The sequence below is a fragment of the Emydura macquarii genome, unplaced genomic scaffold (genome assembly GCF_026122565.2).
Source record: "Emydura macquarii macquarii isolate MOO-44397 ecotype Brisbane River unplaced genomic scaffold, CSIRO-AGI_Emac_v2 contig_3305, whole genome shotgun sequence".
NCBI lineage: Eukaryota > Metazoa > Chordata > Testudines > Chelidae > Emydura > Emydura macquarii.
In genome coordinates, this window is record NW_027133442.1 from 5,451,856 (window position 1) to 5,478,878 (window position 27,023).

Below are 27,023 nucleotides of genomic sequence, written 5' to 3' on the forward strand. Positions count from 1 at the left end.
TACAAAGGGGATATACACATGGCCTAAGTGGAGTCATTTTGATGTTCAAATGAGTATTCACAGACATTTTTTGGTCAGCTCTAATTCCTGTTCCTCTCTGAAGAACAAAATGAAAAGCCACAGTTTTACTGAAGTGTCACCAGAGGGCTTTGTGCCAAATTGACAAGTTAACAGAAAAACAGTTAAACTCATCCCAATGGTCGACAAAAGGATTCAGCCAATTAGCAAAGTAATGTTTGTTATACATGCATCATCAGAGAGTTGGTCATTCTGACCTTGTGTAGACAGGATTTAAAGGTGATAATATAATGTATGTGAGACAACACATTTTAGAAGGCTAGTGTAAAGGAGGACCCCCGGTGGGAAATTCTTCCCCCATTTCAGCCAATGGGAGTTTTGCCATTGATTTCAATGGGGCCAGGATTCCACTTTCTGCCATTAACCTGTGCTGAGCTGGTTGAATTAACAAGCCACTGACTCAACTTGTTTAGTGTGTGTTAAAGGCAGTTCCCTTGTCTACTCTAGACTTGCTAATACATGCTAACATCACATCTTTCCATCCTAATCCACACCAGGCCTTGGAAAATGAACATGCAAGATGCTGAGCACCCTCTGTACCCAATGATGACCCAATGATATCCATGGGAGTTGAGGGCAAAGAGCACCTGACAGGACCGAGTCCCTTATCCAAGAAATGCAGCTGGACTGCTGACAGCTGGCTCCTCTCCCTAGTGATCATCAAGCGCTCTCTCTTGCTCCTGATGGCCTGTCTCACTCTAACAGCTGGCTTCCTCAGAGGGGCTACTGCCTCGGACAACCAGTTTCGTACATATAACAACAGTGCATAGCTCCTGTACAGCACTTTTCAGCCATGTATCAAAAAGTGCTTGAAAAAAGGCAAATCTCATTATCCCCATTTGACAGATGGGGAAACTTAGGCACAGAGCAGCTCAGTGACAGTGCAAGGAATAAAATCCAGGTCTTCTAACTTTCAGTCCAGGACCCTGTCTCCTGCACCATACCACCTCTGTGAGGAAGCAATGCTCTCCAGAGGCCTACAGGACAGAATGTGCTCCGCACTGAGAGATCACTTCGTTCCAGTCCTCTGTTTCAAATTCACTACTCTGTGTTTTTTGTCCCCTCTCCACTAAGTTATCTTGCTTGTCACCTGCTTTCTCTGGTAGCTCAGTGACAGCTTGTCCCTCCTAGCAACAGCTGGGCGTGGGCTAAGGCCCCTCTTCAGAGTCAATCATCTTTATGGTGGTTAGTTTTATTAGATGATAAAGGACTATTTAAAGCTAGTTGGTAAGGGGAGAGATGAAAGTCTGCATGAAGTAGTTTGATTTGGCCCATTCCTTCATATAACTTTTTGGATCAAGAGACATTTGAACTAACTTCCAAGGAAAAAGTACTTGCCTCAGTTGCTATAAATAGTCAAGTTTGCTGATAACACTCCCTTTTGCATGCCTGACTCCGTATGTCCTCATGCTAACTGGAATGCAGGCTGCAGCCACAGCCGCAGTGAAGAGACCACGTGTGCTGTGGTGCCTTAGTTCAAGCTGGGATAAGGAATCGGTAACTTTAGGGCTGGATTGGCACACTGCAATCCAACCTGAGTAAAGGCTAGTGTGTTGCTGCACTGCTCCAAGAGCAGAGCCGGGAACAAATTGTGATTCTGAGAGCCCCAGTTTAGTCCCTATTTCCCCTTTGCTCCCTGGGGGAGGTAATCCATGCCAGCCCTTTTCCTGGTACAATTTACTTCCCTCTCTGTGCTGGCCAGCACTCCAGGTTGGGAGCAGCGCCAAAGCTGTGCCCACACATCTCCACCGCTTACCCATTCCCTGCCCTCCTGAGTGAAGAAAAAGTAGCAACATAATGGCAACTGCTGTCCTTCCATCCCATGCACAGATTTGCAATCTAGGCAGGTGCCTTACACTATACACGGGCGCCTTAGGCAACTCATGGTTGAGCCCAATAATACTTCTACTCTGTAACACTTCTCTTTTAGAACAACAACAATTATAAAGCAGTCACTTTCCGAACATGAACGGATTAATCCACACAACATCCCTGTGAGGGAAGAAGTATTATTGTCCCAGCTTTATAGTTGGGGGAAGTTAAGAAAGAGGTTAAGATCCAAAGCTAGTTAGCAAGTATTGGCAGAGCTAAGATGATTACTATTGCACACATTTCTAAGGCTCTCAAAACCACTAAGGACACATCAAAATCCTATTAAAAAAGGCCACATTTTTTCCTGCCCTCCCTCAGCCACAGCCACATTGCTTCAACAGGGAGCAGATCCAGACGATAGAACTCAGGAGTTCCTGAGCCTGCCTCGGTACTAAATCATTCTATGCTTTGGCCCCAATCCTTCATTGCTTTATGGGCAATCTGCACTAATCCAGAGACAGAACACCTAAAATCAGTATATCTGGTCCTGGGAGGGTCAACCTGCCCTATAGAGATCTTTGGCCGACACAGACACAGTGTTGTAACAGTGTCGACACCACCCCCTTTCCTTGCAGCCATTGTAGGGGTATGGCAAGAGCTTCCCTGTGTTGTCCAGCTGCCATTATAGCCCCAAGTAGCCGTTATACTCCTAGTGTAAGTGAAGCAGCCTTCAGACTACTCTAACTTGCATCAGAAGACCACCCTAGCATACAGTGACCACAGGATAGCAGACATTTAAAACCACGTTTGCACACCCATCTCTGAGAGTAAGGGCTCTCTGCAAAAGAAATGGTTTCTAACCCTGTGCAGTAACTGTGGTTCGTCAAGATGTGTATCGCTGTGGGCGCTCTACTCTAGGGGCACTTACGCTCCTGTGCCTTTGATTGAGATTTCTCACAGCAGTGTCCGTTCAGCCCGTGCATGCGTTACTCAGTCTCATGCTCCATGCCGCTGTTTTATAATGCTGCGCAGGCAAAATGCCCTCACAGTTCCTCCTCTGCCACGAAGCTCCCTAGCAGAGAACTGTGAAGCCGAGGGGAAGGAGGGCAGGTAGTGGAGATCCATAGGGGCTGGTGAGTCTTTCCCACATGCTCAGGGTTTAGCTGATCACCATATTTGGGGTCGGGAAGGAATTTCCCCCCCAGGGCAGATTGGCATAGGCCCTGTGGGTTTTTCGCCTTGCTTTGTAGCATGGAGTATGGGTCGCTTGCTGGTGGATTCTCTGTACCTCGAAGTCTTTAAATCATTATTTGAGGACTTCAGTAACTCAGTCTTAGGTTAGGGGTGTATTACAGGAGTGGGTGGGTGAAATTCTGTGGCCTGCGTTGTGCAGGAAGTCAAGCTAGATGATCATAATGGTCCCTTCTGACCTTATAGTCTATGAGTCTATAGATCCCAAGAGAAAGCAAAGTATCCATGGAATCCTTTAATGTGTGCAGAGATTAGTCCGTGTGGTCAGCAAACAGTTTAGTACCCTCAAAAGGAAGGTCTTCCACTGTATGTTGGACCTTCCTTGGATATCCTGAGAGCTGGAGCCAGGAGGCCCACCTCATAACTACCACTGTGGAAATCAAATGGGTGGCAGTATCGCAGTCGAGGGAGGCTGTGGAGATTTCTGAGAGTAGCTGGCCTTTCTCAATAATTGCCTAGAATTGCTCTCTATGTTCTGCTGGTAGATGGTCAATAAACGAGTTCAGCTTGGAGTAATTTGTATGATTGTATTTCACCATTAAAACCTGGTGCCTGGCGATTCTGAATTGGAAAGTAGCTGATGAATACGATTTTCTACCAAACAAATCAAAGCGCTTATGATCCTTAGGGCAAGGAATTAGTGTGGTGCTACCTCCCATGTTTGTTAACTACGTCAACCGCTGGAGAGGAAGAAGAGAATAAAAACTGTGAGTCCTTAGATGGACCATAATATTTCTTATCCGCTCTTTTGCATGTAGGTGGGAATGTAGCCGTGGCATGCCCAGTAGGGCCTCATTAACAGGCAAGGCACTATGGGCAAATGAAGCTATATGGAGGAGGTCAAGCAGTTTATGATGTGGTTCTTTAACCTCCTCAAGAGAGACCTGCAAAGAATCCACAATTCTCTTGATAAGATCCTGAAACTGCTTGAAGCCATCTGCTAGAGTGGGGGAAGTGGCATCATCTCTGTGATGGGTGGTGCTCGAGACCCTAGAGAATTGCCGGCGATAGGCTTCCCAAGGGTCTCAATATGGTCAAGAAGGGGGCGCATATGACATGGGTGGAGGCATCCACAGGTGTTCATACCAATGAGATGGCAGCTGAGGCTGTCTTTCACAAGTGATACAAACCTCCTCAGAGACCACTGGAAAAGAGCCTCTATAGGAATGAAGAGGAGAACCTTCCATAGATATTTGGGAGACCAAACCAAGATCTTCATCAGAATCCTCTTCTTCCAAATCACTCTGTATCAGTAGAGAACCAGAAGAAACTATGAGGTGAAACCATCAGTATCAGGGGAATATCCGGAGATCTAGAAGGCCTCAGTATCAGGAGTATATCAGAGCCACGCTATGGTGAGCCAGGAGTGTCAGATACAATAAGATCTCGGGGAAAGCAAAACTCCTGTGGTACCAAGAGCACTGCTGGTACCACATCCAGAGCCTGTGCCAAAGTGATAGTGGCCCAAGGAGTTGATGATACCGTGACTCTCAACCACTCTGAGGGGAGTCCAGATGGCACCCAAGCAGGCTTCATCAGTACCAGGTGAGAAGAGATAGTGTTCTTCTTGCCACTTAGCTCCATTGATGGTACCAATGACCTCTTGGAGCACAGGGCTTTACAGTCTTTAGGTTTGATATTGCCCTGAGTACCTGAGAAACCAGCAGCCTTGTGGGTACTGGGGTGGAGAGCAGTGGATGCCAAAGTGGCTGGAGTCATCGGAGACCGCGACTTCTTCAAGGATTCCCAATCTGGAGAACTTGAGGAGTGGTCTTTAGGAGACTTATGAGAGGAATCTTGGGTCTTCCTCTTAGATGCCCTTTAGGAGTGTGGTTTGGAGACAGCGGATTTATCCATGGACCAATGTACAAGGGAGGAAATACAGGATCAGAGGCCGGGCACAGCAAGCTCTCCATCATGAGGAGTTGAAGTTTGATCTCCCTGGTTTTTCTGGCTCTAGATTTTAATGATAGGCAGAAGCTGTACTTTCGGGAAATATGAGATTCCCTGACGAAACGGATGCACCGGGAGCCACAGGCGCCAACTTCGGGGATGCCCAGGGGTCCCAGGACCCACAGAAAAAAATAGTGGGTGCTCAGCACTCACTGGGACAGTCGGGGTGATAGCTGTTGGCAGAGTCCGCCGATCAGCTATTTCAGCCAGGGACTGTGGCTGCAGTTTGTCTTGCCCCACCCGCCTGGTCGATGTTTGATTTAATCAAGTTAAATCAATCAACTGTGAATCAGCTGCAAATGGTTGTTTCCCCTCCTTGTTCCCCCATCACTGTAACTAAAAAAAAAAAAAAGAAAAGAAAAGCAGTTTAAGGGGTTAGGGTTAGACTGGTTGCCGCACTGGGCGTTAGCACTCAGCGCCACCAGCCCCTGCTGCTCACCTGGAGGCTGGGGCCACACCACCTGTAGCGCCTCCTCTCTTCCCACCTGCATTAATTTGTGCCTCCCTCGGCGATGGCGTGTGCATGGCTGCAGCTCCCAGCCAGGCTCCTTCTGATCCCAGGCTGCCAGGCAGCAGGTAAGTCCTGAAGGGAGGCTAGGTTAGGGCTGGGACTGGGGAGTGGGTAGGGTGGTTTGGGACCCCTGGCTAAAAACTGGGCCCCTTAAACCCAGCCTGCTGCCTCCTGACCCTGCAGCCCATGCCCCCCACCTCAGTCCTGGTGGCAAAGGCAGAATCGGGAGTGCTGGGGGGGTGTTTGTGTCCTGGCACAGCCTGCTGCCTCTGGCCCCTACGCGACCCTGTGAGGGGTGGAGATAGGGTAGGGCACCCACCAGCAAAACAAAAAGTCAGCACCTGTGCATCACACACCCGCAATTGCCTCCCAGCACAACAGACAATGTTTGAAACTGGGAGAACCAGACATGCCCTCCCAGTAAAATAATAACTCCCAAAAAGGGAAAAATTATCTAAAAGCTATATATGTAAATTTTTAAAGATTTTTTTTTAACTACTACAGCTAAAATTACTACTAAGTACTAACTACTACTAAAGACAACTATAATAAACTAACTACTAAGAGCTAAGAGAACACATTTAGGTAAAACTCAACATGGACAACTGCTGAGGCTCCGTCTCCGGCCAAGCCAGTTGAGAAGGAACTAAGGGCAGTTCACCTGCGCAGTGCTATATAACAGCATGGAGCACAAGACTGAGTAACATGCATGCGTGGGCCAAACAAACGCTGCTATGAGAAATCTCCAGTCAAAAGCGCAGGCACAATACGGATGCTATTTGAAGAACAAGAACTCTGTTTTGTAAAAAAATCAAATTTTGTTTTTTTCGTTATGCATCAAACAAAAACGAGACCTTTTGAAAATTTGAAAATTTCACAAAAAAAGGAGAGCCAGAGCCCAGAATAGCCAAGAGCCTAGTGATTAGGGTATTCCACTGGGATGTGTGAGAGGCAGAGTGTAGTCCCTGCTCCAAATCATGCAAGTTTTTAACTCGTATTTAGGTACCTAAAGATGTAGGGAGGTACCTAAGTGGATTTGTATTTAGAGAAAAGACTTGAGCCAGAGTGTCCCACACTCAGACAAGTAGCCTAGCCACCAAAAAACATTTCTGGAAGGGGTAAGGAAGTAAGAGAGAGCAAGACAAGACCAGGAGCAGAATGGCCTAGTGGTTAGGACTATTTTCTGGGATGTGGAAAACCCTGATTCAAATCTCTACTCCAAATAAAAATCCCACTAGGTGCCTAAATACTTTTTAACTGGCCTGAAGTGCCTGGGAAAGAATGCTATGGAGAGACACAGGGCCTTGTGCCCTTCTCCCGCACACCAGAATAACTCCATTGATTTCAGTGAAACTATTCCTGAATTACAACAGTTTGCGCAAGTGGAGACTCAGGCACAAAGAATGCACTCAGCCCTTAGAAAACGCAGCACATATTTTTGCAGTTCCCAGTCATTAGAAATTTGTGCTGTGGGATTTCATGATCCACCTAAACCCTGGACATTCTGCACCTCCAGGAGCTGTTTAGCACTTCACAGGATTGAGCCCTTTTGAATAGGAGTTAGCCAAGTTTTCTTACGTCATGGTTCACCACTCCCTTCCTGGAGCAAGTCAGAAACAAGAAGGCAACAAACAGATTAATGGAAAATCTACTGCATAGTTTGTGATTGTGAGATGTCATCTGCATCAGGCAAAAATGGGGAAATGCGTCTTAATTCTTCCTCATATTAAAGAGACAGCAATTCATCATTCCCCCAAACTCTGCATTGGCCTCCTTCTTGATCATACAGTCCAATTGCCTTTTATAGCTACACAAAAGTTTATTCTATTTTCACTGGCATGCACATTGTTTCAAGCTGCTTCCAGTCAGAAGTCTGTAGGCTGAAAAGTGCTCTCCCAGAGTCTCCACTTTTTGGCACAATCCTGTAAGTGAATTATCATCTCTCTGTTCCTAACGGGAAAAGCAGTCACGCATGCCTCACCAAGATTCCAAGTGCATGGTCAATGGCTCTGCGTCCAAGCAGCACCTGAGCAGAGCAGTGCATCTCAGAAGGCACAGCCTAAGGGGGTGGCTAAAACAGCCTTAAGCTATGTTTGTGCCCTCCAAGCTGTGGGCCAGCACTCAGTCCCTGGGGCTACTCTAATTTCGAGACACTTCACTATTGAACCCTGTAGGCTGCTTTTCTGGCCAGCACACAGAGCTCTTCGGCCACACCAGCTTACCCCTTCCCACCACCAAGTGCACCCATAGTACATGCTAATGTCAGGGGCTGCAAAAAGGGCAGCACAGGAATACCTACCTACCCTATGCCACCAAGGAATCTCCCCGCTTTGGGAGAACATCTGTCACAAGGTGGGCTGAGGGGGAAGTCTGCCTGGGTTCTGGCCCCTCCCTACCATCAGAATGGCAAAAAAGGGATTGCTCCTGGCCCAGAATCAAGGCCAATGTGTCTAGCAAAGATTAGTCAAGGTTTCCTTACCATATCGTCCTTGGGCTACAGTTGCTCAGTATCATATCAGAAAGGTGATAACACACCTGCACCACTGATCATTAGGTAACTCCAGGATCCCTAATCTACTTCTTCAGCAATTTTATAGACGCTGTAACTGCCATATTCTGATTACTGCTGAACAGCACTCTAATTACACATTGCAATAAAATGTAAACAGCTGCAAGTTCTGTTTTCCCTACCGACCAGCTCACACACTTGAACCAGCTCTCTTTTAAAGCAACATTAATAAATCCTGAAGTTCAGAAAGACCATAGGAACCTACAGGGGTTCAAATAAATTCAAAGAACCCAATCCTCCATAACCTGTAAAGGATATTCTATAGAAATAAAGGTCAGATCCCAGCACACATTGTGTGCCCTACACACTACTCTAGTGAACCAGTAAACTTAAAGCTGCCTGACGTGGGCTGCTGAGGATTCCCCAAGAGTGGGGGAATCTTTTGCTGTCATAGAGACAATGAAAAGGGGCTATGCCAGCCTCCCCACCCCTCCCCACATGTAGGGTCAATGACTGAAGTTTACTGTGCTCCACCAACCCCAGCTGGTGTAATTGTCCCTAAGGGGCCATTACAAATCAGTGTTGTTTAGAGCAGCCTTGAGGCTGCTCTAAACTACATTGGGGATGGGGCTGTTGTAGACAGGGAGCTGCAAATGGCTCTTTTGAGACTCTCGACTTCAGATGCACCCAACTGGGTGTGCCTTGAGTGCATCTGATGATTCAGCGTAAGGCTACATTTTGAATATACAAACAGCACAATATTGTTTTGCATACTTAGATAACCAACACATTTGCTACTGTTCTGAAAAATTAAAAGTAAAATTCAAAGTTTTCCATCAAAGAAGAAGATTGCTTTTTTTCCCTTTCGTTATTATTCACAGTACAGTTGTGCTGGCAAAACTGGAAAATAAAAGCTCTCTGTAACGATGGGTTAGTATCATTATTCCCATTGTAAGAATGAGGAAAGTGAGGCTCAGTGAGGCTAGGGGAATAGAACCAAGTTTCTCAACTCCCAGCCTGGTGTAGTTGATGTCATTGTTGTTTCACATGACAGAAGTGGGTAATCGGATAGCATCTGCACATTTTAATTGACTGTAACCCTCCGCTTCTAGTATTATTTGTATTAGAAGGGGTCCTTAGAATGCCCAAGTTTTGCATTCATCCCATAAGTCCCAGTTTTTTCTAAAGGGCAAAGAAGACAGATTTGAAAATAAGCCAAATAAAGCAGAAAAACTGAGCCTTTCACTTCTGAAAGTTTACACTCATACAGATGACTATGGACAGTTCTTGCTAGGGTGACCAGAGGTCCCGATTTTATAGGGACAGTCCTGATATTCAGGGCTTTTTCTTATATGGGTGTCTATTTCCCCCCACCCCCTCTCCCAATTTTTGACACTTGCTATCTGGTCACCCTAGTTTTTGTTAAAAATATAACAGAAACTTAGAGCCAGAGTCTCAGCTGGTGTAAATCAGCATAGTTCCTTTGACTGCAACAAGACTATGTTTGTTTACACCAGCCAAGGAGCTTGCCCTTAATATTTAAGTTAAATTATGTTCATTCGAGGGTGCGTGAGAGCCGGGAGTCTTGCCCATTCCCATCCCATGTAAGAAATAGAAATAATCGCCTGCCAGCACCCAGAGTGCAAAGGAAAAGGGCCACATAGTTGTCTACACACTGAAAGGCCCTAGACAGGGTCTCATTTCTGGGCAGGGGCATGGCTCCACCTCCCATGTGACAGGATGATTGAAGGAAGCAGGATAATACATCCAGGGACCAGCGCTCCTGCAGTGTGTCCATTCCCATCCCTAACACTGGCTGTCTCTAGAAGAGGCAAAAGATAGAATATAGATATAATAACATTTCAGTGCCCCAGCTCTTTAAACAGGCAGTAAAACTGCCATCTTGTATGCTAGACCAATTTTACAGCAATCTGAGAGAATGTGCCATACCTGTATGTGATTTTCACTTCAGTGCCAGGCTCATCTTTCTCCCAGATCAAAGCCACTCTGTCTGGAGATTGATGGACATGTTGGTCCAAGCAGTTTACTGTATGAAAACAAATATTTAAGAAAGCATTTTATTTGTTTTGTATTGAAGTAAAAAATGTTTGCAATTTTGCTAACTTAGCTCCCTGGTCATACATGCATGTAAATAAATATGAGGTGAAATATCAGAAGTTAGCTAAATAGACATACAATCATCTACATTATTTGGAAAGTTTTTATTTAAGCTATTCACATGGATGTACTGGACGTAATACTTCCATTTGATCAGTAAACAGTCTTACAAAAGAGCACCCCCATGAAAACCCTTGAGTCAGATCCTTGGCTGGTTTAGATCAGTGTAGTTCAACTGATTTCAAAGGACTTATGCCAACATACAGCTAGTGAGGTTCTAGCCTGCTGCATATGCAAACAGAAGAACCAAAACTGCATGGTGCCACTGCTGACACTACTGTTTGTTTTGCCCCAGAGCAGTGTTTTATTGGACAGCATCTTCATGCTCTAATTCAACAAGAGACTCCACTTCTGGAATAAGGTTCCTGTTTACATTGAATGTGAAAAGAAAGTCCCTGTTGTGTGGTAATGTGGTCCTTTAGTCAACCTTACTACTGGTTTTTCTATTAGTTTTATCATACGGCTCACAAGGACTTACAATTCTCATTAGCAGAGCCATTAGGCGTACTTTAAAAAATATGTGCACTTTGGCATATCTAAAAAGCACGCAGTGGTTATTCAACTTCACTACTTGGGTGTTTCACAGGACAGCCCTTTAATACACCCAGGCTGCCTTTGAAAAAGATATTTGTATGCCCTCTAATTCAGCAAAATAGGCTCAAAGAGTTGGATCCTTTTCATATTTTCTGCAGCAATGTCCCAGCCACACTAATAGACAGCTGGTTTTGTTTGTGTAAAGACCAGTGCTTAAAATTACTTTCGCTTTTATAAACATAATCTAATACATTATAAGGCAGTGGGAACTGGTGGGGTCACTTTACTGCATTTCCTGACTTTTTAACATTTGAGGTTTTTTTAGATATGTACTTTTTTTTTTTAAAGTGTAATACTTTGGGGAGATGAATAAGTTAGAGACTTAAAACACACTTTCAACCTTAACTCTTTTTTAACTAAATTATTTCTGTAGGAATATATTTACATCAGTACATATTAGGAGGTATAAGTGCACAATATTATTTCCATTTTGTGAACTTTCATTACTTATTACTTCATCATTTGAAATCTCTAGCCATATAGCACACAAAATGGGGTAGGCTTTTCCAAGACATTAAAGGACACCCTGTAATGCAGTAGTTGCTATGCATATTAACCACCATGTGATGTGTTAGATATTAACAAGAAATCTGAACCAAAGTTAATGATCTATTAAATGATTTTAAATGCATTTACTTTACTCCAACAGGTGATTATTAAAATCAACCATACATAAACTGTTTTTTAAAACAGTAACTTTTAAAAACAATTGATGCAAAATACCTAGTAGTATTTCTGGAAAACATTAATATCTGTGGGTAACAAATGGTTTCCCAAAGTTACAACACCTATGCAAATTGAGCATTCGAGGGTCCCCATTGGTTGAAGGGGCAGGGATGTTTTTTGCTTTTGTTTTAAAGAGATGAGCTGCAGTTCCTGGGCCTGCTTCTGCTGTTCCATCAGGTTTCTGTTCCAATGTTCTTCTGTGTTCGCACTGCTTCGAGTAACAGAATCAGCCCCTACACATTACATACAATAAGTGCAATTCCCAGTAAAGTCAGGGAATTTGTGCCACTGCATCCAAATTTCAAGAAAATACATTGAACTGTTAATATAGCCTTCCAACTCAGAAATATCCACTGGGGGGGAGGGCGGGAGTAAGCAGTTTTAAAGTTATTTAAAGCAGTGGCTCTAAACCAGGGGACATGTACCCCTGGGGGTAGGCAGAGGTCTTCCAGGGAGTACTTCAACTCATCTAGATATTTGCCTCATTTTACAACAGACTACATAAAAAGCACTTGCGAAGTCAGTACAAAGTAAAATTTCGTACAGACAATGAGCAGTTTATACTGCTCTATATACTATACACTGAAATGTAAGTTCAATATTGATATTCCAATTGATTTATTTTATAATGATCTGGTAAAAATGAGAAAGTCAGCAATTTTTCAGTAATAGTGTGCTGCCACACTTCTGCATTTTTATGTGCGATTTGTAAGCAAGTAGCTTTTAAGTGAGGTGAAACTTGAGTATACACAAGACAAATCAGCCTCCTGAAAGGGGTTCAGTAGTCTGGAAAGGTTGAGAGCCCCTGATTCAAAGACTTTCACTGACACTTGTAAAGATGCATTAACACAAAAGTAACACAGTAACCAGAGCTATCACAATACCCTAACACTGTGTAAGGTGGTCATTACTAAGGCTGTAAGAATTGCAGGCTATGATTTTGTTGTGGAAATCAAAACTCTCAGTAGTCGCCACAACTTTTTACAACTACCACAAATCTGAGTGGCACTGTGACCCTGTGCGCCGGTGGCAACGCCATGCACTCATAGGGTCACAATGCCACTCGTTCAAATTTGGCGGAGGGGCAGTCAGGTCAAATTTGAGTGAGTGGCATTGCAACCTGGAGAGGGAGTAACAAAGACACTGATATCTGGCCCACTCATTCTTCCGGCATAAGCTGGTGGGGGCAGTGGCAGAAGTAGAGGAGGAGGAAGAGCAGGAGGAGGAAGAGGAGGCCTGGGAGCTGCACGGGTCGGGACTGGGCTCCTCAAGGGACTCACCCCGCTCACTGCTCCATCTCCATGCCAAGCGTTGCCACCTGCACTCGTCCCTGCAAGCAGTGGCCCTGCACTTTGCCCAGGTGCAGTTCCGAGCAGCAGCAGCTCCTGCATGACTTCAAGAGCTTCGCCTTCCATGGCTGCCCGGCCACACATGAGTAGGGGCCCAGGAAGGCCCCAGTAAATGTGGCCAGGCAGGAACGGGGGCTTGTGCATTCCCTAGGGCTCAGGGCAGGGACACGGGAGTCCTGGTGATGCCTGTCCCACACAAGGCCTGCATGGGTCTCTGAGCTGGGGCTGGTTCAAGGGCTTGCCTCGCCCTGCACATTGGACGAATGGGGGGGCAGTTTTCCAGCCCCAGTTGAAGGGTAAAGGACTTTGTTGCCAAGTCCACATCTAGTCAGTCACAAAACAAGAGTTTAGATCCTGCACTCCCCACACCTCTGCCCAGAAGGGACCCATATCTCTGTCCTGAAGGCTCCCTAGCCCTGCAACGCAGTCACAATTCTGCTTTGAGAGCACCTCTACACACATCTGCACTTGCCTGTCATGACAGAGGGGCAGCCATACCAAATTTGAGTGGCATTGCAACAACATGCGCCACTTCACAGCACCACTCATTCAAATTAGTGTGTTTGGGGTGTTTATGATACTTAACTGACTGCTCCAAAGCCGCATATGTAACAACAGTGCACTTCTGAACCAAAGAAATCACAACTTATGTTCTTATGTTCTAACTTTCTTACAGCCTTATTCATTATACGCCCAAGGATGCTGTAAACATTCAATTCCCAGGTTCGTTCCCTGCCCCACCACAGACTTCCTATATGGCCTTGGGCACATCACTTAGCTTCTCTGTGCCTCAGTTCCCCATCTGAAAGATGGGTTTGATAGTAATTCCCTCACTCAAAGGCATGTTGTGAGAATACATACATTAAAAGATTGTGAGGTGCTTTGAGATCTACTGAAGAAAAGCAGTATATTAGAGTTAGGTAGTATTATTATTTACACACAGTTAAGTCTGCTGTGAAAAAGCATTGTGAATCTAAACTTGGTTCAGAGAGCATTCACCATTTATTAGAACAGCAAGAATTCTTTTTATAAATTCTTTTAGAAGTGAGCCAAAAATCTGTAAGCATGCAGAAGGAGAGGGGACAGGACCAGAAAGGAAGTGGAAGTACAGGGACCTGTGGGAATTGCTGCCCCCAAACCTATGCATTGTGCTCAGGTATCTTGCAGCACCTGTACACATGCAGCTATGGAGCACGGCAGCATCAGAGGGTCACACTGACATTGACTCACTGCCCCTAGCAACATTCTGACTCACAGACGGGAGTAATGGAGCACTCAGTGAGAGTTCCTGCTGCCTCAGGGTATGTCTACACTGCAATTAGACACCCAAAGCTGGCCCATGCTGGCTCAAAGGACTCAGGCTGCAGGAGGGTGGGAGGGTCCTAGAGCTTGGGCCGCAGCAGTAGCCCGGAAGCCTACGCTACAATTGAACAGCTCCTCAGCCTGAGCCCAAGGGATTTTAATAGCAGCGTAGAGATACCGTCAGACTCCAGCTGAGCAAAGCATGCTCGTAACTGCTTTGCTAAGTAGGAATGGACTGCTGAATTGGGGTCTAGTAGCATTAATTCTTGACTGATTTTAGATGTGGGTCAGTTATTTGGGAGAACATCCCATATAATGACTTAGCACCTCACTGTGGTTTTCTCTGTGCTCCCCTCTGCACTATGCAACAGGGCTGGAGGGGGAGCATATGGACAATTACTTTTAAACTGAAAGGTTGCACTACAGCTCAGATTCCTCAGGTATACTATTTTATCAGAAATTGTACTGAATTTTAAGAAAATTATGTAGCTTATGCATCCAGACAGGACTTAAAACTACAAACATTGAATATACTTCTAAGAAATCCCATTACAAGGTCTGACCTGGAAGGAAGGCAAGGATCTATCCAATATCTCAATAGACCAATTGTGTTTGAAAACAGAGGTACAGGGCTATGTAGTTAGTTATTTGACTATTTTACTTGTCCTTCAGGGGAGTTCTTGAAGAGTCAGTACATAAGAAGGGTTATACTGGGTCAGATCAACCGTCCATCTAGCCCAGCATTCTGTCTTCTGAGAGTGGCCAATGCCAGATGCTTCAGAGGGAATGAACAGAACAGGTATCAAGTGATCCATCCCCTATCGCCCATTCCCAGCTTCTGGCAAACAGAGGCTAGGGACACTTCAGAGCATAGTTTTGCATCCCTGCACATCTTGGCTAATAGCCATTCATGGACGTATCCTCCATGAACTTACCTAGTTCTTTTTTTAACCCTGTATAGTCTTGGCCTTCACAGCATCCTCTGGCAAAGAATGCCACATGTTGACTGTGCATTGTGTGAAGAAATACTTCCTTTTGTTCATTTTAAACCTGCTGCCTATTCATTTCATTTGGTGACCCCAAGTTCTTGTGTTATGAGGAGTAAATAACACTTCCTTATTTACTTTCTCCACGAGTAATGATTTTATAGACCTCTATCATAACCCCATTTAGTCATCTGTTTTCCAAGCTAAAAATTCTCAGTCTTATTAATCTCTCCTCATATGGAAGCTGTTCCATACCACTAAACATTTTTGTTGCCTTTTTCTGTACCTTTTCCAATTTCAATATATCTTTTTTGAGATGGGGTGACCAGATCTGCATGCAGTATTCAAGATGTGGGCGTAACATGGACTTATAAAGAGGCAATATGATATTTTCTGTCTTATCTATCCCTTTTCTAACGATTCCCAACATTCTGTTCACTTTTTTGACTGCTGCTACAAATTGAGTGGATGTTTTCAAAGAACTATCTACAACGACTCCAAGATCTTTTTTTTGAGTGGTAATAGCTAATTTAGACCCCATCATTTTATATGTATAGTTGGGATTATGTTTTCCAGTGTGCATTACTTTGCATTTATCAACATTGAATTTCATCGGCCTTTTTGTTGCCCAGTCACCCAGTTTTGTGAGATCCCTTTGTAACTCTTTGCAGTTTGCTTTGGACTTAATTATCTTGAGTAATTTTGTGTCATCTGCAAATTTTGCCACCTCACTGGTTACCCCTTTTTCCAGATCATTTATGACTATGTGGAAGAGTACTGGGCCCAATACAAACTCCTGGGGGACACCACTATTTACCTCTCTCCATTCCAAAAACTGACTATTTATTCCTGCCCTTTGTTTCCTATCTTTTAACCAGTTACAAATCCAGGAGAGGACCTTCCCTCTTTTCCCAAGACAGCTTACATTGCTCAAGAGCCTTTGGTGAGGGACCTTGTCAAAGGTTTTCTGAAAATCTAAGTTCTTTATATCTACTAGATCACTCTTGTCCACAATCTTGTTGACCCCCCCTCAAAGAATTCTAGTAGATTGGTGAGGCATGATTTCCCTTTAAAAAATCATGTTGACTCTTCTCCAACAAATCATGTTCATCTATGCGTCTCGTAATTCTCTTCTTTACTATATTTTCAACCAATTTGCCTGGTATTGAAGTTAGGCTTACCAGCCTGTAATTGCCAAGATCGCCTCTGGAGCGTTTTTTAAAAATTGTCATCACATGAGTTATCCTCCAGTCATCTTGTACAGAAGCTGATTTTAATTATAGGTTACATAACACAATTAGTAGTTCTGCAATTTCACATTTGAGTTCCTTCATAACTCTTGGTTGAATACCATCTGGTCCTGGTGACTTATTACTGTTTAATTTATCAGTCTGTTCCAAAACCTCCTCTAATGACACCTCAATCTGGGACAGTTCCTCAGATCTGTCACCTGAAAAAAATGGCTCAGGTTTGGGAATCTCCCTCACATCTGTAGTCGTGAAGACCACTTTTTAGCTGTCTGCCATTATGTGATGTAACTGAATGGGACTCTTTTTCATTTGACTGTTTCTAATCAGATCTTACCCATATTTTATCCTCTTCCATCCTCTCCTCCTTACTAGAATATAGAGAATTTCTATCAATAGATCTTCCCCTAAGGGATGTCTCTGTCCAAACCATGTTTTGCTCCGCAACTGTCAGTTTTCCCCCACTCCTTAGTTTAAAAACTGTTCTATTACCTTTTTAATTTTACATGCCAGCAATCTGGTTCCATTTTGGTTTAGGTATAGCCCATCCTTCCTGTATAGGCTCCCCTTTCCAAAAGGTTCCCAAGTTCCTAAATCTAAACCCCTCGTCCCTATGCCATCATCTCATCCACACATTGAGACACTGCAGTTCTGCCTGTCTAACTGGTCTTGCACGTGGAATTGGAAGCATTTCAGAGAATGTTACCATGGAGGTCCTGAACTTCAATCTCTTACCTAGCTGCCTAAATTTGGCCTCCAGGACCTCTCTCCTATATTTCCCTATGTCACTGGTACCTACATGTATCATGATCACCAGCTCCTCCCCAGCACTACACATAAGTCTGTCTAGATGTTGAGAGATCCGCAACCTTCACACCCAGCAGACAAGTCACCATGCAATTCTCCCAGTCATCGCAAACACAGATATCTATGTTTCTAATGATTGAGTCCCCTGTTACTATTACCTGTCTCTTCCTAATAACTGGAGTTCCCTTCCCCAGAGAGGCATCCTCAGTGCAAGAGGATACCATGACATCATCCAGAAGGAGGGTCCCAACTATGGGATCATTTCCCTCCACCCCAGTTTGATGTTCTTCTTCCATGAGACTTTCATCCTCTGCAACAGTACAGAGACTGTCATATTGGCATGGGACTGTTCTACTGTGTCCCAGAAAGTCTCATCTGTGTACCTCTCTGTCTTCCTTAGCTCCTCCAGTTCAGCCACCCTGCTCTCCAAAGCCCATACGCAGTCTCTGAGGGCCAGGAGCTCCTTACACTGAATGCACACATATACCACTCACCCATAAGGCAGATAATCATACATGTTGCATTCAGTGCAATAAACTGGATAGCCCTCATTGTTGCCACAAAACAATTATCTGAATAGTAGTAATACTCTCTTTAGTAATGTCATTCTAGTTACCCTGAGGCACCTGGGTAAGCTGTCTGTGCTGCACCTGGGAGGTGTGATTTCCAGCACAGGTAGAAAGTCTTGCACTCGTTCTGCTCAAGCTAGTGTACTAAAAATAGCAATGTGAATGCTGCAGCCCTGATGGCAGCTTGGGCTATCTGCCAGAGTCCAAACCTGCCTGACTCTCTGGGACCGAACTCAGGTAGCTAGCATAAGCTATCACCAGGGCTGCAATGTCCGCACTGCTATTGTTTAGCACGCTAGCTCCAGCTGAGCTAGTGCGAGCCTGTCCATCCACACTGGGATTCACACCTTCCAACTGCAGTGTAGACATACCCTAAAGGACCCTTGAGTAGGTTAGTCATTTCTAGGATGCTGAAGGGAGTGAAACAAGTCCAGTATTCTACTGTTCTTCCACGGAATCACTTGCCCATTCCCATCTGGGTGTAAAGCACCACACTGCAATTCACAGAATCACAGAACCTGGAGATGTAGAAGTAAACTGTATTGGGTTCGGATTCAATGCGCACTGAAGTCAATGAAAGGGCACCCATTTACTTCAGCATGAGCCTGACTCAATGGTCACTGAAGGTCCCTTAGTCCATCCCTGCCAGGACAGGGTTGTACCTTATGGTACAGTTTTCTATTGCTTTTTCCAGCTCTGTTTAAAATGTCTCAAGTGATGGGGTTCTACCAATTCCACTGGGAAACTATTCAGTGATATTCAGCCTACAGTTTCCTTTTATTTCATCATGTTGATTCTAGTATATATCCTAATGTACCACCCTGCACAAACCCATTCATTCTTTCTACTGAGGAGAGGAAGAGAGAAAACGACAGCAACAAATAGGAAAGGAAATCCCCTGGTATATTTGGTTTGCTTCCAGCCTGAGCATTGTGATAGTAACATCCTGTTTCTAAAAAAAATGGACAGTCTAAGCACTAATCCTTACAATATAATGGCGTTAGGAGTGGGGGAACCTGGAGACATTTTTTAAACCACTTAACTCTAGATTAGGTTTTTCTTAGATTACTATTATTATTATTAATGCTTGTATTTGCTTTTAACACAGAAACCCAGATCATTCAGAAAAGCAACAACTGCAGAATCCCGAATGGCTTGCATCCATGATTTTCTAATTTTTCTGGTGTATGATAATCTTTTCATATTGTATGGATCAGAGAATGCTTGAATGGTATCTTCTGTAAAGTCTGTGGAATAAAGCTATATGTCAAGGTCTTAAAGACCACCCTTCTCTAAAGCCAGTATCGCTGTGAAAACAGAATGTCAGACTGTTCCCTAACAGAAGCTGGAGCCTGTGAATTGTTTCCTCCAAACTACTGTTATTTCTGTTAAGCCATCTGCCTATCACTTGACAGTTGTAACCACACCATAATACATGTCTGAGAATAGATTAAAAGCCTAAGGACTAGAGTGAATGAACGAGCTCTGCAACCTTACAGTAAAACGTATAGAGCATGAAGTACAGACAGCTAAAGAAATCATCACTTTCCTATGGCTGGATTGTGAAACTCTTACTCACCTTACTCCATGAGTAAGTCAACGGGACTACATGTGGAGTAAAGTGCTACCACACAGGTGTCAGAATGGGGTCTCTAGTTATTACAATGTTAGCGTTTGCAGGGCGATGCCAGGCTAGCATACTTTTCCCTTACATGGGCAGTGTTTAGCTTTCCATGCACTAGTCCACAGAACAGTCATGACAATATTTCTTTTTAAAAAATGTTAACAAAGATGGGTGAAGAGACCAGCAATCAGCTTCTCATTTGAAACAGAAAACAGAATGATGCCGATATTCTTTAGCACTTTCTCATTTTGTCTCAGATATTCTAAAGCTCTTCACATCACTGAAGTGCAGCCACCTCTGGGGTTGGCAGCAATGAACTGGCATATGGCACACTGCACCACAATAGTCAGAAGAGCATTATGATCAAGGATATCATGGCAAACTGTACAAATACGACTAGCGATGTGGTATCCCTTACTGTCACTGGACATGTAAAATAGACAGTGAATCTCTATGTACCCACCCAACAACCTCTCTTTAATAAGTCTCAAAAGGATTCCACTATCTTTTAAGCATAGTTTTCCTTATTAGAAAATAACATATAAAACATTGAAGGTTGTATTTTTAAAAGTGTAGACTATTACATAGCATTATTTGAGGTGGTGTGTGACCAGCTAGTAAAACATTACTTCAAAAATGCCTATGCAAGAGGGCAGAGGAAAGGTTCACCACTTCTTGATTCTGAGTATTAACTTTAATAGTCTTATAGTGTGTTTTTAATTGAATTTCTTAGTCTTTAGAGGAATAAAGTTAAAAAACAAATAATTTCCAAGATATGCAACTATTTGCTCAGCAGCTTTAGAAAGCTCTGCTCAATAAGTGCAAGCAGGATGCGTGATCCCTGCACATCTATGTTAAGGAGTTCTCTATAAGTGGCTCTTCACTGACTCTGCACAGAAGGCCATGACAGGTCAGACCAGGGCAGTGCTAGAAGTGAAGAAATGAAATCTGTGTTTTCATGGTCCAGTGGCCCAGTTCTGCATGCTGTTGGTGTAGAATGGCTGCAAAGAAACTCAACTGAAACAAATGACACGTCTGTGGTAATACTTTTAAATGAAAATGGAAAAATATTTTCATCTGTAAGTCTCAAGCAATTTGCATAAATGTAAACTTGTATTACACATGGGGGCTACTGAAGCAAAGATTTTTACAAGTTCACAAAGCAAATTAATGTCAGATCAAGTATTTTAAAGTAGGTATTTTGGCTATAGACACCAAGGGCTGTTCCAGTACTTCACAAATTTTGTCTCCATTTTTTTAATTTGTCAAATAATAAGCACTTTTTCATGAAAATCCCAAAGTGTTTTGCAAAGCTAAGCACAAATGAGAAGCTCTGTCTGGCAGATGGACTGACCAAAGCATCAAAAAATTAAGTGATTTACCCAAGCTCAAACCATACATTTTATAAAGTGAAACCTGCTTTATTCACTGTGCACTGTAAAAGAGACATGCATTAACTATGCTGATAAATCTGACACCCACATGTGCTGCAGAACCAGCCTGCACTATGAAAATTGTTCCCATGTGCCAAAAATAAAACAAAAGATGGTGTCTGCAGCAGCAGTAGGAAGGGTGCAGCCTACTTACTGGCCATTACCTCTTCCTGCAGCACTTGTTTTCTGTGCAGACCTTATCCAAATATGAGCAACTCCACACCTGCTTAGCTCAAATTGTGCCCCACACGTGAGAGAACAAACAGGAAAGCCATTATAAACTACATAATTTCTAGGAAGTATAAACTTAGATTAAAAACATCTGACGCAACGTGTTCCTTCCAGCCCGACTCCCACTCTGCTTGCTAAGAGCAGACCACGGGAAGTTTCCAGTATGTGTTTATGTGGCATGAGCCGAAAGAGCTTTGTGGTGAGACAACACCTCCTTCTCCACCAATCAGCTCATCCCATGTGTGGCTTGTGAATGGATGAAAGGAGGAAGCAGAAGCAACGGAGAAAGCCAGGCAAAATAATTAAAAAGAACAAGCACCAATACCTAGAGGGCTGAAAGGTGGCAATGGGCTGGAGGTTAGAGAAAGGACATGCTAGAGGGAGTTGGGTGGACCAAATGCTAGGTGGCTGTGGGGAAACAATGGGACTGGGAGGAGGCCTTGGTAGTATATGGGATTTGGAGAAGATAAAGGTTTAAGGATTTGGATTTTGAGGGATGATAGGGAGGGACCAGGGGATTGGAAGTGGCTGGAGATGATATGGGGGTTGATACAGGATCGAGGTGAGGGGAGACTGATGAGAGAGGTTGGATGGGGACTGGTACAATGGGGGCTAGGGAAGAGCAGGGTGATGTGTTTAGGAATTCTATAGCAGATGACATGGATTTGGGAGGGTTGGGGACCGCAGTGACGGGAACTGGAGAAAACATTGGTCTGCAGGTGATGGAGGGATCATGAAGGGATACGATCAAAGATTATAGGGTGTTGGGAGATAAAGGAGGCAGGGGAGTTGGGGTGGTCTATGGGGAGTGACAAGGATTTGGAGTTGAAAAGGGATTGAGGAGAGGATGAGGGGAGTCTGGGGGAGAGGGTTGAAGACACCCAGGAGGATGATGGGGGGCAGAGATAGACTGATGGGGCAGTGGGAATGCTAAGCGGGGTGGAGATGTCTAGGAGTGGGGGGCATGATGAGAGATTGGGGGTGAAAGAGGAGGATGGGGGATTGAAAGACGATGATGGGGTAGGGGAGCTCAGGAGACTGGGGGGGGGTCTCAAGGTTGAGGGGGTCCCAAAGCTGGGAGGCACCGGGGTCAAGACTGAGGGGATCCCAAGGCTGGGCGGTGCCGGGCTCAAGGCTGAGGGGGGTCCCAAGGCTCAGGGTGCCCGCGGGGGAAGGTAGGTGGTCCCGAGGTTAGCGGTTCTGGAGTGAAGTTTGGGGGGTCCCAAGGCTGGAAATTACTGAGGTGAAGTTTGGGGGGCTCCCAAGGCTCGGGGTGCCCGGGTGAAGGCGCGGGGCGTGCCGGCAGAGGACGAGGGTCCCGAGGCGGGGGGCTGCCCGGAGGTCCCCAGGCTGGCGGTGCCAATGCTGAGGGAAGGGGGACCCCGGGCCCGCCCCTCGCTTACCGGAGACGTTCAAGCGGCCGCCGAGGAACCAGCGGACGCGGTCCCGGCCGAGCTGCCCGTCGCAGGCCGTGTGGTAGGGGCTGTCCCAGCGCAGCGCCTCCCGGCCCAGCGCCCCCCAGAAGGCGGCGGGCTCCCGGGCCGCCCACTCCCGCAGCTCCTGGTAGCCCGCGGCCGGCAGGGCGGCGCCCGCCTGCTCCCGGGGCCAGTCGGGGCTGCCGCCGGCGGGGCGGGCTGGAGGCTGCCTCAGGGGGGCGCCGGGCCCGCCCCGGCCCCAGGGACTTCGCCGGCTGAGGGCGCGCAGCGCCCGGCCCCACGCTGCGGCCCCTGCCATGGTCCGGTCCGCCGAGCGCTGCGACTCCGAGGGCCCGCTCCGGGGCGGGGAGCCTCGCCTCGCCTCGCCTCGCCTGTCACCGCCCCCAGCGCCCGCCCAGGCCGCGGGCGGCAACGGCGCCGCTTGTTCCTGCCTCCGCGGGACTCCTCTGTCAGCGCCGCCCGGCCTCCGCCCCGCAATCCGCGTGGGGGTCCCCTGTACGCGCCTCGTCCTGCTCCGTGCACCCAGCCCCCCTTATACGCTCCCCAGACACCGCCCGACTCCCTGTGCGTTCCCCTGTAGCCTCCCAGCCCCCCTCCCCCTCGTACATTCACTACCCTCCCCATGCACCGCCCGGACACCCCCTAAACCCCTTACACTTCCCATACACTCCCTGAACCCTATACACCCTGTACACCCCCATACACCCCCTAAACCCCTGTACACTCCCCATACACCCCTAACATCCAAGTGGTGATTGAAAAGACAGAGTTAAACCACACAAATAACAGATTCTGCACTAAATTACACCAGTGTTAATCAGGAGTTATTCCTGTCAGTGAGGTTATGCTGTCGTATTACCAGTATGAGAAGAGAATCAGGCCCAAGAAGTCATTTCATACACAGAGAAGACATTACATTGTGGCAGATTAGATCAGTCAATATTTACGCTGCAGGATTGCTAGTGTGACAGTATACCGCAGGCGGTGGTTTTGACACATATCTTGCACCTGTGCTCTGCCTTTTCTTATCTGCGTAGTTCTGATGTGCCTCACCATGGTATTTGGGCACATTTCAGACAAACAAAAAAAAGGAAGTATAGTGGAAGAGAGCTCTGTAACTGATAAAATTCTCATATCACTTCTGTCTAATAAACCTAGTTACTGGTTGTCCTCACTTAAGAGCATCTTGGTTAACATAAAGAATGGATAACTACAGCTTTGGTATGTAGAGATGTACACAATATCTTTATTTGCTTGTGTGGTCAATATCCATGCCCACTCTCCTGTCCCTCTGAAACACATATACAGAAATGGCTGCACCACTGGTTTCTGATTTCACAATAGCACCACTCACAAAACAACCAGTTGTTTATAGGGGCAGTTTGCCTCTGATGTCATAATGCCACCACTCAACACTGAGCCATTCATAGGGCAGGATGCAGAAGAGCAGGGAGAGTGGGAAAGGATAACCGGTTTGATCATGTCTGAATTTTTTTCACTGATACCATCTAGTCAAAAATAAAAATAATCTGCTAGGACTTTGTTCAACACACATAGCCGGAAACTCTTTTGCCACCATATTTGAAAAGAATAGTTCTTTTACCTGCACTAGTAATATACCAGACATTTTGGAAGCAATGGTTTAAGCACACATTTGGCCAACAGGGATGGACAATCTGCAATATTTCTGTGCATCATTAAGCAATCTAAAAGCATTGGAGTGATAGTCAAAGTTGCATTCCACTCACTCATAGAACATTTGCTATTAAAAAGAGCTCATTTCACTTCTCAGAGTAACAGGCCTTAGTCCTCTCCTTCCAGAGTCAAGTCCAGACTTTGTCTGCTAGCAGCAACAACAAATAAACAAATATAATTTTATTTAAGTTTTCCCATTCTAGAAACTTTCCCAAACAAATGAAATTTAGCTTGATGCTTGACCTGACTTTTCTCAGGGTCCTGCAAAGTAGCTACAACAACACCTTTGAATTCCTGGTACAGTAGGAATCTTTGCCTATGTGTGTGTGTTTGTGTGTATATACACACACACAAAGTCTGTTTCTGCATTGCTAACATAATTCTCTATCCCTTCCCAAGCACTGGAATATTAATATTTCTTTTGGGATAATTGATAAGCTATTCCCTTTATGTATTTATATATATGTAGATAGTTAATAGATTGAGTGCCACCTACTGGCATATAAGAATGTGTGTGTCATTGTTCATAAATTAGGAGGCTCAGTTAGTTTTGATGGGAAAGTTCTGACCAATTTTATTTTCAATTAAAAAATGTCTGCTTTCCTTGGAAAATTTCTATTTTTTGTAGAAAAAAACCCAAACATCTGAAAACTGAAATATTTTGGCTGAGAATCTAAATATGTTGATTTGGGAACCCCTGCCCTAAGTCCTTTTCTGAGTCATTGCTTTCCAAAATACTATCCCCCATCCTATAAATGTAACCTATGTTCTTGATTCCTAGAGGTATCATCTTGCATTTAATGGTATATTTATCAGTGTATGCACGATGTGCCCAGCCATTTAATGGTGTCATCATCAGCAAGGTAGAGAGCCTGCCATCAAAACGAGTTAGTGGGCATTCGACAATAATATGTGACATAGTCTGGAGTTGACCACAGCTATATCATTAGAAAAACCCCATTTAAAGAGTTTGACTGCACAGTTGCCCTGTCCTATTCGAAAACAGTTCAGAGATGACCACAGGGTGCCTTGGCAGATCAAAACCTCCTGGAGAGATGGTTGGTTCAGTGATGAGAGAGTGATTAACGATTATTGTCTTTGACCACTCATTGCGCCAAACAAATTCCACCGTCATGTTCTGTGGTGGCATAAATGACCATAATGGGCGACTATAAGACAGACAAGTTGGTGAGTGGTTGAAGAGGTCTGCGTACAACAGCAAGTCGCTGTTCTCACAGATCTTGGCCAACAGCATGACAGAGGCCTTCTCATGCTGAATGTACTATGTTGCTAAGTATCGGTAGCCATGGCAATGGGGTTGCCTGTAAAGTCCTGGTAGCAATACACATAGCTTTATTAAGCTCAACATCGACCAGCCTCATGTGAGATGAGCAACACCAGACGGGAGCACAGTACTCTGCTGTTGAATAGCAAAGGGCAAGGGCTGATATTCATAGAATCATAGAATCATAGAGTTGGAAGGGACCTCAGGAAGTCATCTAGTCCAACCCCCTGCTCAAAGCAGGACTAACCTCCGCTAAATAATCCCAGCCAGGGCTTTGTCAATAATCCCAGTTTAAAAACCTCTAAAGATGGAGATTCCACCACCTCCTTAGGTAACCCATTCCAGTGCTTCACCACCCTCTTAGTGAAAAACTTTCTCCTAATGTCCAACCTAGACCTCCCCCACTGCAACTTGAGACCATTGCTCCTTGTTCTGTCATCTACTACCATTGAGAACAGTCTAGCTCCATCCTCCCTGGAACCCACTTTCAGGTAGTTAAAGGCTGCTATCAAATTCCCCCTCATTCTTCTCTTCTGCAGACTAAATAAGCCTAGTTCCCTCAGCCTCTCCTCATAAGTCTTGTGCTCCAGCCCCCTAATCATTTTTGTTGCCCTCCGCTGGACTCTCTCCAACTTGTCCACATCTTTTTTGTAGTGGGGTGCCAAAACTGGACACAATACTCCAAATGCGGCCTCACCAATGCCAAATAGAGGGGAATGATCACTTCCCACGATCTGCTGGCAATGCTCCTACTAATGCTGCCCAATATGCTATTAGCCTTCTTGGCAACCAGGGCACACTGCTGACTCATATCCAGCTTCTTATCCACTGTTACTCCCAGGTCCTTTTCTGCAGAACTGCTGCTTAGCTTGTCGGTCCGCAGTCTGTAGCGGTGCATGGGATTCTTCCATCCTAAATGCAGGACTCTGCACTTGTCCTTGTTGAACCTCATCAGATTTCTTTTGGCCCAATCCTCCAGTTTGTTTAGGTCCTTCTGTATCCTATCCCTACCTTCCAGGATATCTACCACTCCCCCTAGCTTAGTGTCATCTGCAAACTTGCTGAGGGTGCAATCTACCCCGTCCTCCAGATCATTAATGAAGATGTTGAACAAAACCAGCCCCAGCACTGATTCCTGGGGCACTCCGCTTGTGACCGGCTGCCACCTAGACATGGAGCCATTGATCACTACTCATTGAGCCCTATGCTCTAGCCAGTTCTCTATCCATTTTATAGTCCATTCATCCAACCCATACTTCTAAGCATCCTGGTGCTCGCACCCCAGGTTGAACTGGCCAATTTTCTGAGCTTGTTGTTCCGAGTGCTGACTTTGGCTGCCGTCTTCCTCAAGTGGTTGCGGTACATTAATGACCTATTCAATGTCACACCAAGGTAAACAGGGTTTGGATTATATTGCAGGCATTGGCCATTGAGCAAAACATTTAAC

At 45.1% G+C, this 27,023-nt stretch overlaps 1 protein-coding gene across 1 annotated transcript in view; it reads right to left on the reverse strand.

Moving 5' to 3' along the window:
• ACSS1 (acyl-CoA synthetase short chain family member 1) overlaps positions 1–22,909 on the reverse strand; it is an 83,491-nt gene extending 60,582 nt beyond the window's left edge. The window contains exons 1-2 of the mRNA XM_067532938.1: positions 22,564–22,909; positions 10,065–10,161 (exon numbers count right to left, since the gene is read on the reverse strand). Coding sequence (XP_067389039.1) covers positions 10,065–10,161; positions 22,564–22,894 — 428 coding nt within the window. The 5' untranslated portion in view covers positions 22,895–22,909. The remainder of the gene's footprint in view (positions 1–10,064; positions 10,162–22,563) is intronic.
• Positions 22,910–27,023: the final 4,114 nt, after the last annotated feature.